Genomic DNA, 11,708 nt, shown 5'->3' with positions numbered 1-11,708 from the left:
AAGTAGATGAGTAGCCAAAAAACTCGGGTAAAGAGACGGAAATACGATTGAGTCTCCCTACACCTCAACCGCTTTCTCCCTTTTCGATTTCTTATCTTTCTTCTTATCCTTCTTCGACTTGACATCTCCCTCCCCTTGATTGGGAGAGGCGTCGTCAGGCGCGTCCTGCTTGGAGGCCTTCTTCTTCTTGCGCTCCTCGCTTGCTGGCTCCGTACCCACGTCTGCACCCTCTGTCTCGTTCAGCTTCCGTTTCTTTGCTTTCTTCTTGTCGTCTTTGGAAAGGTGCTCCGAGATACCGTCCACGGAGGCGTCAATGACCCCCTCAGATACCCCTTTCGCGTCTGACGCATCCTCAACCCCCGACTTATCCTTTTTGTTTTTCTTCTTCGACTTGTCTTTCTTTTCCTTCTTCTCGCTGCACTCTTCCGCTCCCTGCTCGGTCGCAACCTCAGAATTCCGCTTCTTCTTGTCCTTCTTGTCCGCCTTGGCACTTTTATCCGCCGCTGCACTCGCGCTGACATCGGCCTGCTCCTCTGTACTCGCCGCCACATCGTTCTTCTTCTTCTTATCCTTCTTGTCCTTTTTCTTCTTCACCAGACCATCGGCCTGGTCCACCAAGGGAGATGATGTCGATGGCTGAACAGGTTGAGGTTCGTCTGGGACAGATTTATCCTCAGACGTTTTGGCTTTCTTCGATGGCGGTTCTGATGCGACCTCCCCACCCGCGTCCTGGCAATGTCCAATGAGTCTCTCACAAGATACAAAACGGCAACCAACATACCTCTCCCACTGCACCAGTCGACTTCCTCTTCTTATCCTTCCTCTTATCCCCCTTCCCCTTCTCGCTTATTCCATTGGCAGCCGCTACCTCCCCGTTTGTGCTCTTCTGAGGCGGCGATGGTGCAGGCTCGGAAGCTGGAGGAGATGTAGACACAGGCGACATACGAACGGGAGTGCCAAGAGGAGTACCGTTAGCACCAGTCGCTTCATGACGGGGCCTCTGATTGCCCGCACGGTTTTGGTTCCAGGATGGGTTTCCGTACTTACCCGCCGGTTTCTGGTTCTGATTGCGGTTCCCGCCGTTTTGTTGCTTCTGATACCATCACGCATGAGCTAGGAGAGATAAGAGGGATGAGTGGAGGACGTACACCCTTGGGACCCTTGTACAGAGCTTTCTGGTACTTCTCCGCTTCGCTTATACAAGTAGTGTGCCCCTTCCACTCCGTAGGCTTGTAGAAAGTCGTATGGCAGTCAACGCATGTGAATGAGGACTGGCAGCGAGCGCCGTGCTGATCAAGCTTAGGTTTTTTGACGACGTCCGAGCATCCTAAGAGTTTTGTCAACAAACATGCAGTGCGGGCAAGTGGGCAGACACTGACTGACCATCGCATCTAAGATGGGGCAAGTACAATCAGATCGTGTTACCTCGGTAGAAGGCAAACAGATTACTCACTGAAAAGACACCATTTTTTGTCCGGGAGGGAACAGTTCAGAATGTGTACCACTGAACGCCGTCTCGATATTTTCAGAGTCGGACACTGCGTGGGAAATGGACTACGCAGTCCGCTCATCCTCAAACCCGAAATCGGACTCGATTATTATGGGGGTATTCCATGCTCGCTCTGGTTCAAGTTGACGAGACCAATGCGTCTGCGCTTTCTTTGGTACAAGTGGATCTTCGAGCTACCTAGCTGCTATCTAGGTAACATTTTTGAACTACACCGGTACCGTCAGATATGCTGTCGTTCGACAAACACGACCTCCCATATGAACACAGAGTACGACCATCAGCAGCTCATAAGGTAACTTACCGTCTCATATCTCGCTGTAACACCCAAGGTTCCTCTGGTGTGTCTCAGCAGCTATCTTATTCGAGACGTATGCATGTTACATGCGGACCTTGAGCAAAATAGCTATTGAAATATTCCGCCGTAGGGACCTGCCTTCATTTCCCAAGGCTTTGTGATTATACCTTTATTTCTGCTTACTCTCCGGACAAGAACCGGAAGTCACACCCGTCCTCAGCACCCGTCACCTCTCGCATGTAAAGACCCTCGTAGCCCCTTCGTCCCCTCTTCGCATCCAGCTCTCCCCCGTGCGTCTCGTCCCACTCTGCCTTTCTCGCCGACATCTCCTTCTGGTCGAGACATAAATCTAGTCTTCGCTTTATGACCGAGATTTCTATCTCGTCTCCCGTCCTCACAAATGCCAATGGACCGCCCAGCGCCGCTTCCGGAGACACATGGAGAACGATGCTCCCACCAGCCGTGCCGGACATTCGCCCATCGCTGATACGCAGCATATCTTTGATGCCTTTCCTGGCCAACTTCTTCGGGATGGGGAGTAGCCCAGCCTCGGGCATACCGGGTCCTCCGATGGGCCCTATATTCTGGAGAACCAAGATATCGGACTCGGAGACGTCCAGCTTTGGCGAGTCTATCCGGGCGGCCATGTCTGCTGCAGAGGTGAAGACCACCGCGCGAGCACGGCGTTCGAGAAGACTAGGCGAAGCAGCTGAAACCTTGATCAGAGCACCTTTCGGTGCTAGCGTGCCAAACAAGGGTACAAGTCCCCCAGTCGGATATATTGGTGACGACACAGAGCGAATGATGGTCTGCTCGAAATCCAGACCGTGGTACGCTGCGAGCTCCTGCCCCAGAGTCCGTCCAGTAATAGTCAGCGCATCCATATGGATCCTGTCCCGAAGCTCCTGCAGTACCCTTGGAACACCGCCTGCCCGATGGAAGTCCTCCATGTAGTTCATCCCGCTGGGTTTCAAATCGACTAGTACTGGCGTCGTCTCACCAAGCTTGTCAAAGTCCCGCAGATCCAGCTTTATACCCATCCTCCCGGCTATGGCTGTCAAATGTATGACACCGTTGGTACTCCCACCAATGGCCAGGAGCACTCTCATCGCGTTCTCAAAATTTTTCTTCCGCAGGATATCCTTGGGCTTCATACCATCCTTCAATAACACCGTCGCAGCTAACCTACCGGCCCTCTCTGCGACTCTCATCCTCGCCGCGGTGGGCGCAGGAGGGCTGGCACTCCCCAATGTAGCCATACCCAGTGCTTCCGCAACGCAAGCCATCGTGGACGCGGTCCCCATGACACTGCACGTCCCGACGCTGCCCACAAGCTGTGAGTTGACCTCCTCGATTTCCACTTCGTCCACCTCGCCGGCACGGTACCGTGCCCAGTACGCCCGGCAGTCCGAGCACGCGCCGACCCTCCTCCCGCCGTGTGACCCCGTCAACATGCTCCCAGTAACGAGCTGTACGCTCGGTATGTTTGCGGAGAGTGCTCCCATCAGCTGCGCTGGCACAGTCTTGTCACACCCCCCAATCAGCACCACCGCGTCCATCGGCTGAGCCTTCAGCATCTCCTCCGTGTCCATGCTCATGAGGTTTCGTAGCCACATGCTCGTTGGGTGCGCGAAGCTTTCGTGCAGGCTGATGGTGGGGAACGCTACGGGCAGCGCCCCCTCGAGCATGACGCCCCGCTTGATGGCCTCGACAAGTTGCGGGACATTACCATGGCAAGGGTTATACCCTGAGCCTGTGTCGATGATGCCCACTATGGGGCAGTCGAGGGCATCGGAGGAGTACCCCGCGCCTTTGATGAAGGCTTTGCGGAGGAACAGGGCAAAGTCCTTGTCGCCATAGGATGTAAGGCGTCTCCTGAAGCCCCGTTCTTCCTGCGTATGCGCTTCGGGGCGGTGAGTGTCCATTCAGTAGAAGGTAAGTCTTGCTGAGAGCTTACTAGTGAGATGACGTCCGCTGCCATATCTCACTGAGTGCCGGGATTTTGCGGCCGGGTCATGCGCCGTCTTTACATAGAACGGGCACCGGCCTTCCGGGTATGTGCACCCTCTACTAGTACTAGTAACAAGCAAGGTAATGATGCGAGGGTGTTCGTCGGCACCAGTATTTCGACCGGGCAATCAGGAGACCTGACCCGACGATAGCCACTCGCCGCGTATTCACCTCTTCTCTAGTCGTAAGGATTTCTAGCGGAAATGTCAACTTCCCCGAAAGAAGGGGATATCGATACGTGGAAACCAGAGGGATAATACGCGTACGGTATATCCTTTCATAACGATAGAGCTGGTCGTTGGTCAATGGAACTCGGAAAGGTATCATGGTGCCCGGCCCGCGCTTGCCGGACTTGCAGTTCCCTGCAGGAATCGACGAACTGTTATCTATCCTCAGACTTCGGAACAATGATTATACGAAGTTACCCTTTGCACACTCTATTGTGTACATAGGCATATGTTACAGGTATTCCGACATGTCGCCTCCGGGAAGAGGGACGACAATTTCCGTCTGACTTCAACAAGGTTACACTGGATAAAGCGCAGGGAAGCGAGGGAGATATATCGATACAATAAATATTCAATCTGGAGTAGATTTCGTAAAGATGATTCATTTCAGACATTACCAAAGCTCGTTAACGCCATGCAACCCAGCCACGCCATCTCTACCGCAGCCCTTCCGACAGCGGTCAATTGCGGGTCAGGGTCCAGATCAGGGATAGAATCCCTGCGCGCAGCAGGGGTGCACAATCCCAGTTTCTCCAAACCATCGGGCATGAATTGCACGCCATCTTCTCGTCTTTCACACATGGCTATGACCATTGGTTGCTGGTATTCCGCTCGGACAGTCGGATGGGGAATACTGTTGATGGCCTCGGCAAGAGGGCCAGTAACAGCCAGGCCGTCTGTGGGCAGGCGGACGCCCGAGCCGCGGAGGTCGTCATAACCAAGAAGACGAGAGCAGACCCGGAAGGACTCCAGCAATATATTCTTCGACGAGTGCGGCGAAGATGTCTCCACCGTCGTCTGCGCCCTGGATCTTTTCTTTGTCGGGTCTTTGTCCTTATCTTTCCCGGTCTTCTTTCTTTCGAAAGGGACGTAGTAGACAAGGAGATACTGTCTGTCCTCCAGCCTAAGGTCCAGCGCGGCATGCTCCTCGGCGGAAAGGGACGAAGCAGGGTCAGTCTGGCCGGGCCATAGCGGAAGAAGCATATACAGAGAATCTTGCGGCACGTCCTCCAGAAAATTGATGCCGCTGGACGGCGCTGGCCGATCCCGAGGCTTCGTGCGCGACTTGTCCGACCTGTAAGCGGGCAGGAGACCAACGCCTCTGAACGACTCGTCGATGTTAGCAATGATCCGCTCCTGCTCTTCCTGCTTCGATCGAGCGGCCATCATCATCCACGGCGGAGTGAAAGGCTGGTCTATGGCAGCGTGAGGTGCCGGGTTCGCGCTAGCTTTACGTGACCCCTTGCTCCGGCTGAGAAGACCCTTCCCGAAGGACCGGGAGGACTGCGTGGAATGAGCGTAATCAATCGGTCGTCGTTCAGGTTTTATGTGCCCCATAACGTCCGGGTTGAGCGCTGCGAAAGCTTCGGCATGTGATGTGCGCGGCGGGTGATGGTCTTCCTCGTCATCAGTATCCATTGGGTCATCACGTTCGCTGGGCGGGTACTGAGAGCGGCTCACAGACGTGCCAGCCGTGCTGGGACGATTCGTGGAGTCGAGGGAGGAGTTTTTCGAAGACAACCCGGACGTCCAGGCGCTGGACCCCACCGTCGATGACTCTGCAGCGACAGACGCGGAAGAAGGATACTTATGATGCGGAGTAGCCCAAGTATCTTGGGAAACAGGGGTGACCTCCCGAGAGCGGTCCGACGACGACGGTAGGCCAAGCTCCTTGTCTTTACCCTTCTCCTTCTTGTCTTTATCTTTGTCCTTCCTGGCACTGTCCCTCGTATTGTGACCACCGCTGTGCGGGGTCGCGCTCTTGCCACGAGTACCACTTCGACTGGGTCGGTCCTCTAAAAGACCGTGGGTATTCAAGTGACTGGTCGTACGCGTGCTCGTGTACTGTTCCTGGACTTTCTTAGGCGCAAGCAGGATACTAGCGGTCATCGCTAAACTCGTATTCGTGCCCTGCCGGTGGCTGAAAAGGTCGTGACGGCGGAAAATGGAGAAGGCAATCGCACGTGAGTGCTTGTGTATGACTACGCCCGGGCCGCCTCTAGTATTGCCCTTGGAGTAGGGATCGATAATATGTTTAATAGTCAAGCGTTGTTGCGGTTTCATCGGGTCTACTTTTCACAATATCGCATGGATTAGCGTCCAGAGTGATTAACCGCAGAAATATCGAGCTCACCCGTCATACTCTGCCTGTCCACCTTGAACCGTCCGACGTACGGGCACCGCCAGATCTCTTGCGTGCCCGCCTTCATCCCTTCATTTCGAGGCCGCGTGCCGGTGGTCGCGAGCGTCGTACCTGACCGGATACTCGTGCCTGTGCCATCGGCCATTTCCTTCTTGAACATCCAATCCGTAGTGTCGTTCCATCGCGTGACATGCTTGTAGAAAGTATCGCTGGCCACCGTGGCCGTACTGGGCCGTCGACCTGCGCCCCCGGAGATGGGGAATGCCCACGAGGAGAAACCGAAGCCATGAGAGGTCTGCCCGCGGCCTTCTTCCGCAACGCTCGGTATCACATACGATTGAGTAGAGAGCCGCCTAGCACCCGACAAAATATAATCCATGTCCAAACCGTCGTACGCGTCAGCATCTTCCATAGGCTGGTCTTGTACCTGTGTGTGCAGACTCTCCCAGTCGCCCCTCGTCTGTGGTTGACTAGAGGACGTCGCAGCCGCACTGGTCGTCGCCGCCATATTGCTGGAGTGCAAATCATCGCCCAGACTTCGGCTGCCCCTGCGCAGGGTTGCGATACTCCCCTCCCTGTCTCTCGGCGGGTTCACGCCGCTCGAGATATGCAGGTTGGATATGGGGATGTCCATTGGCAAGCTACCTCGCCGGGCCTGCTGCAATGCATCGTAACTCCCATGGGCTTCCTCGTCCTGCGAAGGCGCATCCGGGCCGCCCGAGCCGTCCCCATCTCCCGAGCTCAAGTCCACGGTCGAATCGAACGCGCTTCGGTGCTCACCGTCCCCACCGAACGTGTGCACAGATACCCTGTCGGACGTCACCTGCTCCGACGGCTCGACTTCCACGTCCGTGTCGAACGCGGGGTCGTTGTCCGCCTCAGAGGTGCCGGACATGTCGGCGTGCCTCCGCTCGGTGTGGAGGTTCGTGGGCAGCGACGGCCGGCGCCCCCCGTCGTCCACGGCGCGCATCTTTGATCGCACCGAGCGCACCGCCTCGTCGCGGTCGGCTGGGATGTTCTCTTGATCCTGGCTGTCTGAGAGGCGGGAAATTGACATACTAGAGAGGGATGGGCGCGGTGTTGGATCGGCGCTGCCTCGGCGAACGCTGGTGAGGGGACTGATCATCTCGTGATCGGGGAGCGGTGTGGTGGTTTGGGCGGCGCCGAAGGTGAATGTCGAGAGACCAGAGTACAGGTCGTCGTTGGTCAAGTAGGCGGAGGTTGTCGCTGGGGGAGAGTCGGTCGCCCATGATGAGCCACCAGGCAAGCCACCGAACGTCTCGCCGAAGGCGTTGGATGAGGGACGCAGGTGAATGGCTGGTAGTGAGCCCCGACGGCTCGAAATTGAAGAGGAAGATGAGGGATTATGCGTGTGCACTGCACGATGAATAGGGCGGGTGTTGCCATTGCTAGAAAAAAATAAGGTTAGAAAAGCCGTATAACACGCGTTCCCCAGAGAAAGTCAGGGAAGGTATCCAGGCGCCTAATCTCGTATTGCCACATGGGAGCAGTGGCACGAGTCTTCCTTTCCAGCGGTAAAGACTGCTGGGCGCGAACCACTTTCCTCAAAGGCAGATCACACCGCAGAGCTTTGGCGGACATTATCCACGGATCCAAAAGGGTTTACTACAGGGATTCCACGTTTCTCCCCGGTAATATTCTTTATAGATCCGGCAAGCGTGGTCCAGAAAGCAGCGATTCTCCCCCTCTGATCGGGCTGACAACAGTGTGACCGAGTGAGCGCGCATGATGGAGGCTCAGCCCTATATCCCCGGAAAACTGCAGTGTAGGGGAAACCTAGCCGCAAGGGTAGGAGGAAGAGACCGACCGTATCCGAGCATGATATGTGGACCGCAGATGTTCCTCGCAACCGGTCTTACACCTCCAAGCGTTAATGGCGAACCAACTCGGTACAGCAGTAGCCTGGACCCCGGGATACCGTCCGAGAAAATGAATGAAACAGTGGAAGTACTCACCCATTGGACTTCCTGTGCGTGCGCAGACGCGTAGCAATGTCCTGCTCTTCCAATGTCCTTTGATCGTGCATAATCGGCCGCCCGATGTTCGGCCGCGCACTGGTGCTGTCCGGAGAGTAGTCCATGCCCTTGCGGTCAGCGGCCGAGGCTGGCGACGAGGAGGAACTGGCGGGTTGTGGTACGAATTCTGCCGACGCAGACTGGGGGTCGAGGGGCGCGAGCGGTGGCCTGTTGTAGGAGCTCGTCGCGCTGCCGGACGAGCTGCCTGATCTAGACTTGTCTGTCGATGCGAAGCTGGTGTCTATCACGGGTCTGGAGGAGCGTCGTTCGCGGTTCGACATGGACATTGAGGGCATGGGCGGCGGGAAAGCAAGAAAAGCAAACAAGAGCGGGTATAAGCTGGTCGGAGCGAGAAAAGGCAGGAGACAAGAGCTAAAGCGCCCTCATCTTAAGGTCTTGACTTGTCTGCTGGATCAAGCACAAATGGCTGTCAATGCCTAAATACACGTGGCCGGCTTTATTCCCTTTTGGGCAGCTCCTCTGCAGCGAGGCGCCCACAATAAGCTGCCGCCCGAATTGCGTATGTCATTCCACGACTAGAAGCTCGACAGTGCTTCTCTGGAATTACTCTGAGGCAGAAAGCTTAACGGCTCTTGCTGAAACCACCTACATATCTTCGGATCGTCCCAGCATCGAAATCTTCAGCAGGGCAGAGTTCGGCGAAACTGCTCCTGATTCACTGATCTTCTCGGAAACGCAATGCCAGAGTCACAAAGAACCAGGCAGTACATAGGCCTCATAAATGAAAGGATGGAAGGCTTCCCCGGCGGGCTACGTCGCGCCCCGTATTATTCGCTATAGAAATACAGTGGAACGGAACTATACAAGGACAAGTCCGCGGAAGTAGCTATAGTATGAGTGAAGGAAAAGAGGCGGAGAGATGGCTATGAAACCCGAGAACATCACCCACAAAGGCCCTCGTCGATCATCATGCCACACCGACGGCATCGCACCTTCCGGTCAAGAAGGCAGAGGCCGACCCCAAGCGGAAACCAAAGTATCGCCGCAAGAACACCTGCAGGGCGCGTCAGTACAGGGTCACCAAGTTCCAGCTGAAACAATCAACGCACCCAGTATCCCATACCGTGTCTCGGCGATATGCCTGCCTTCTTGGAGGCAGACCATCTCCGGATGGTCGGGTGGCAACAGCGACGCGATATGTTCCCCTGTGCGCGGATTGACATAATGATATACGGGAGTGGGCGGCATGAACGGGGGCGGGGATGTCGGTTGGTACGGTGATGACGGCGCGGGATCGGGCTGGTAGGGCGTCGGCGCCTGCGGTTGCTCCTTGGCAGCCTTATCCTGCCTCTTGTCAGTCGACATGGTAGGAGCGGCCGAGCCTGAATGTACAAATGAGCCTCAAGGTCGTGTCTGAAGCGTTGTCGTCGACGTACCTCCAGCCTCGCTCATTGCAGCGTCATAGGGAGGCGGGTTCTCGGATGGCACATTCGAATACTGTAATGTCAGAATGAATACATCCGCGCTCAAGACAAAAGAAAATAAAACAGAACATACCATGCTTCAACGTGATGGTGGTCGTAAAGGTCGTGAGGACGGGGACGCAGTGCTTTCTTATATAGGGCTGTTGGAGTCTGTAGACAGTTGAATGCTCCCGCAGCTGCGCAGCCCCGCGCCGAGGCAAGGTTGAAGCGCACAGCCACCCGGCAAGCTTCACAGCCAGCACGTGGTCGAGCATCGATCGCACTTCGTTCTTTTTGCTTTTCCTTTCGTTTTCCTCTCTGTCGCGCATTTCCACGCGTCTTCACTGTCGACTTCAAGGAAAATGTCCAACGAAGCGTCGTCGTCAACGAAGATGGAGGTGGAGGACGCGGAGAACATGACCTCCCGAGACTAGTTCGCACTACCTTTCTTGAGGAATGTTCAGAGATTGATCCGGCTCTGCATGCTTTAGCTATGCCGATTCGTACGCGCACTTTGGTGAGGACAGATCCAATTGATGCTGGGAAGCGATGCTTATATGCTCTATTCGATCAGGCATCCACGAAGAGATGCTGAAGGATACAGTTCGGACGGGGTCGTACCGCAATGCGATTATCAACAACGCCCATCTATTCAAGGGCAAGACAGTGCTGGATGTCGGGTGTGGAACGGGCATTTTGAGTATGTTTGCTGCAAAGGCGGGCGCGAGTCATGTCGTGGGGGTACGTGATATGCATTCCTTAGGTCTCATGCAGTACAGAAGACATCTTGCCTTTAGATCGACATGTCAAATATCATCGACCAGGCCGCGAAAATTATAGAAGCCAACGGGTTCAAAGATAGTGAGTCATTGTGCGATAGTTCATTTATGTCCATTTGCTAGAACAGTGTCGCCAGAAATCACCCTCGTAAAGGGTAAGCTAGAAGAAGCCACCCTCCCCATCCAAGAATTCGACATTATCATCTCCGAATGGATGGGCTACTTCCTCCTCTACGAGTCTATGCTCGACACCGTCCTCCTGGCACGAGACAAGTATCTCAAGCCTGGAGGACTCATTTTCCCGGACAACGCTTCGCTGTATCTGGCCGCGATCGAGGACCAGGATTACAAGGATGAGAAGATCAACTGTGAGTGAACTGCTAATTGCTTATGGGCGACTGCTGACAAGGCGCTGATCGCGGCAGTCTGGGATAACGTCTACGGGTTCGATTACTCGTGTATAAAGGATATCGCCCTCCGAGAACCATTAGTTGATACTGTGGAGCTGAAGTCTGTGGTCACGGACCCTTGCTTGATCAAGGTAGGCTGTCATGCGTATTGGCCGCGATCGTGGTCCTGAGCCATCGCCTCTAGCACATCGATCTCCGCACCGTGAAGAAAGAAGACCTGACATTTACCGCCCCTTTCTCATTAAAGGCTACCCGCAACGATTGTACGTACTCTGTCCACGTCGTGCAGCTCAACCTAACCATCTTGGTAGACGTCCACGCCTTCCTCGCTTGGTTCGACATTGTCTTCGAGTGCACACACAAGCGCGTGCAATTCTCCACAGGGCCCCACGCGCAATACACCCACTGGAAGCAGACCGTGTTCTACACCCCCTCGACGATAACAATCTCCGAAGGACAGCAGATCGAGGGCACCCTGTCATGCGCACCTAATAAGAAGAACAACCGGGATTTGGATATCACCATGAAGTGGAAGACGCCAGACGGGGCTCAGATGGAGATGGACTATAAAATGTGCGTGAATGTTATGATGATAATCGTCCGTGGTGTCTGACCGGTTGTCAGGTCGTGATTGACTTGTACTCTCTAACTTGCTACTGATTGTTTCCTTTCCGCACTCTTTGCTCTCCTTGGACATCGGTTGAACTTGTTAGGTACTAAACGTTTACACTACTCGTCTTAGATTAGACATAAAAGCGCTTCCTACTTCTCCCGTGTACGGCGTACCTTGGATTATAGTGCAGTGTATTTCGCTGTACCACCAGAACGTACCAGAGCCGGCTAGATAACCGCGACAGCACTTCAAAAGGAATAT

General features: G+C 54.9%; 5 protein-coding genes across 5 annotated transcripts; 1 reads left to right on the top strand and 4 right to left on the bottom strand.

Annotated features, from left to right (window-relative positions):
- Positions 1 to 1,054: 1,054 nt before the first annotated feature.
- GLOTRDRAFT_9264 (uncharacterized protein) lies at positions 1,055 to 1,325 on the bottom strand (the record flags this gene model as incomplete). The annotated part of the gene is made up of 2 exons (XM_007865660.1): positions 1,055 to 1,090; positions 1,149 to 1,325. Coding segments are annotated over 2 exons (213 nt in total), but the record flags the coding sequence as incomplete, so codon positions are not given.
- Positions 1,326 to 1,984: 659 nt separating this feature from the next.
- On the bottom strand, positions 1,985 to 3,730 carry GLOTRDRAFT_39255 (dihydroxy-acid dehydratase; the record flags this gene model as incomplete). The annotated part of the gene is made up of 1 exon (XM_007865812.1): positions 1,985 to 3,730. The coding sequence occupies one exon, from the start codon at positions 3,728 to 3,730 to the stop codon at positions 1,985 to 1,987; it is 1,746 nt and encodes a 581-aa protein (XP_007864003.1).
- Positions 3,731 to 4,257: 527 nt separating this feature from the next.
- Positions 4,258 to 6,337, bottom strand: GLOTRDRAFT_110385 (uncharacterized protein). Its single transcript, XM_007865983.1, has 2 exons — positions 6,177 to 6,337; positions 4,258 to 6,114 (listed from the first exon to the last, which is right to left on the bottom strand). Exons 1-2 carry the CDS (start codon positions 6,328 to 6,330, stop codon positions 4,430 to 4,432), a joined length of 1,839 nt encoding a protein of 612 aa, XP_007864174.1. The 5' UTR covers positions 6,331 to 6,337; the 3' UTR covers positions 4,258 to 4,429.
- Positions 6,338 to 8,910: 2,573 nt separating this feature from the next.
- GLOTRDRAFT_137448 (uncharacterized protein) lies at positions 8,911 to 9,829 on the bottom strand. Its single transcript, XM_007865982.1, has 4 exons — positions 9,740 to 9,829; positions 9,619 to 9,679; positions 9,292 to 9,564; positions 8,911 to 9,236 (listed from the first exon to the last, which is right to left on the bottom strand). Exons 1-4 carry the CDS (start codon positions 9,740 to 9,742, stop codon positions 9,124 to 9,126), a joined length of 450 nt encoding a protein of 149 aa, XP_007864173.1. The 5' UTR covers positions 9,743 to 9,829; the 3' UTR covers positions 8,911 to 9,123.
- Positions 9,830 to 9,968: 139 nt separating this feature from the next.
- On the top strand, positions 9,969 to 11,691 carry GLOTRDRAFT_73500 (protein arginine N-methyltransferase). Its single transcript, XM_007865981.1, has 9 exons — positions 9,969 to 10,078; positions 10,137 to 10,162; positions 10,220 to 10,386; positions 10,443 to 10,506; positions 10,562 to 10,792; positions 10,850 to 10,965; positions 11,019 to 11,097; positions 11,146 to 11,407; positions 11,459 to 11,691. The coding sequence occupies exons 1-9, from the start codon at positions 10,008 to 10,010 to the stop codon at positions 11,463 to 11,465; spliced, it is 1,023 nt and encodes a 340-aa protein (XP_007864172.1). The 5' UTR covers positions 9,969 to 10,007; the 3' UTR covers positions 11,466 to 11,691.
- The last annotated feature ends 17 nt before the right edge of the window (positions 11,692 to 11,708 follow it).

Source organism: Gloeophyllum trabeum (genome assembly GCF_000344685.1).
Source record: "Gloeophyllum trabeum ATCC 11539 unplaced genomic scaffold GLOTRscaffold_00004, whole genome shotgun sequence".
Classification (NCBI taxonomy): domain Eukaryota; kingdom Fungi; phylum Basidiomycota; class Agaricomycetes; order Gloeophyllales; family Gloeophyllaceae; genus Gloeophyllum; species Gloeophyllum trabeum.
This window is presented reverse-complemented; position numbering and strand designations above follow the sequence as displayed.

Coding starts and splice junctions, on each gene's coding strand:
- GLOTRDRAFT_110385 (XM_007865983.1), bottom strand. CDS start 6,330: ATGGCCGATGGCACAGGCACGAGTATCCGGTCAGGTACGACGCTCGCG. Junction 6,115..6,176: donor GGACAGGCAGAGTATGACGG/GTGAGCTCGATA, acceptor TATTGTGAAAAG/TAGACCCGATGAAACCGCAA.
- GLOTRDRAFT_137448 (XM_007865982.1), bottom strand. Junction 9,565..9,618: donor TGCAATGAGCGAGGCTGGAG/GTACGTCGACGA, acceptor TTGTACATTCAG/GCTCGGCCGCTCCTACCATG. Junction 9,237..9,291: donor GACACGGTATGGGATACTGG/GTGCGTTGATTG, acceptor CGCGCCCTGCAG/GTGTTCTTGCGGCGATACTT.
- GLOTRDRAFT_73500 (XM_007865981.1), top strand. CDS start 10,008: ATGTCCAACGAAGCGTCGTCGTCAACGAAGATGGAGGTGGAGGACGCG. Junction 10,079..10,136: donor AACATGACCTCCCGAGACTA/GTTCGCACTACC, acceptor TGCATGCTTTAG/CTATGCCGATTCGTACGCGC. Junction 10,793..10,849: donor CAAGGATGAGAAGATCAACT/GTGAGTGAACTG, acceptor TGATCGCGGCAG/TCTGGGATAACGTCTACGGG.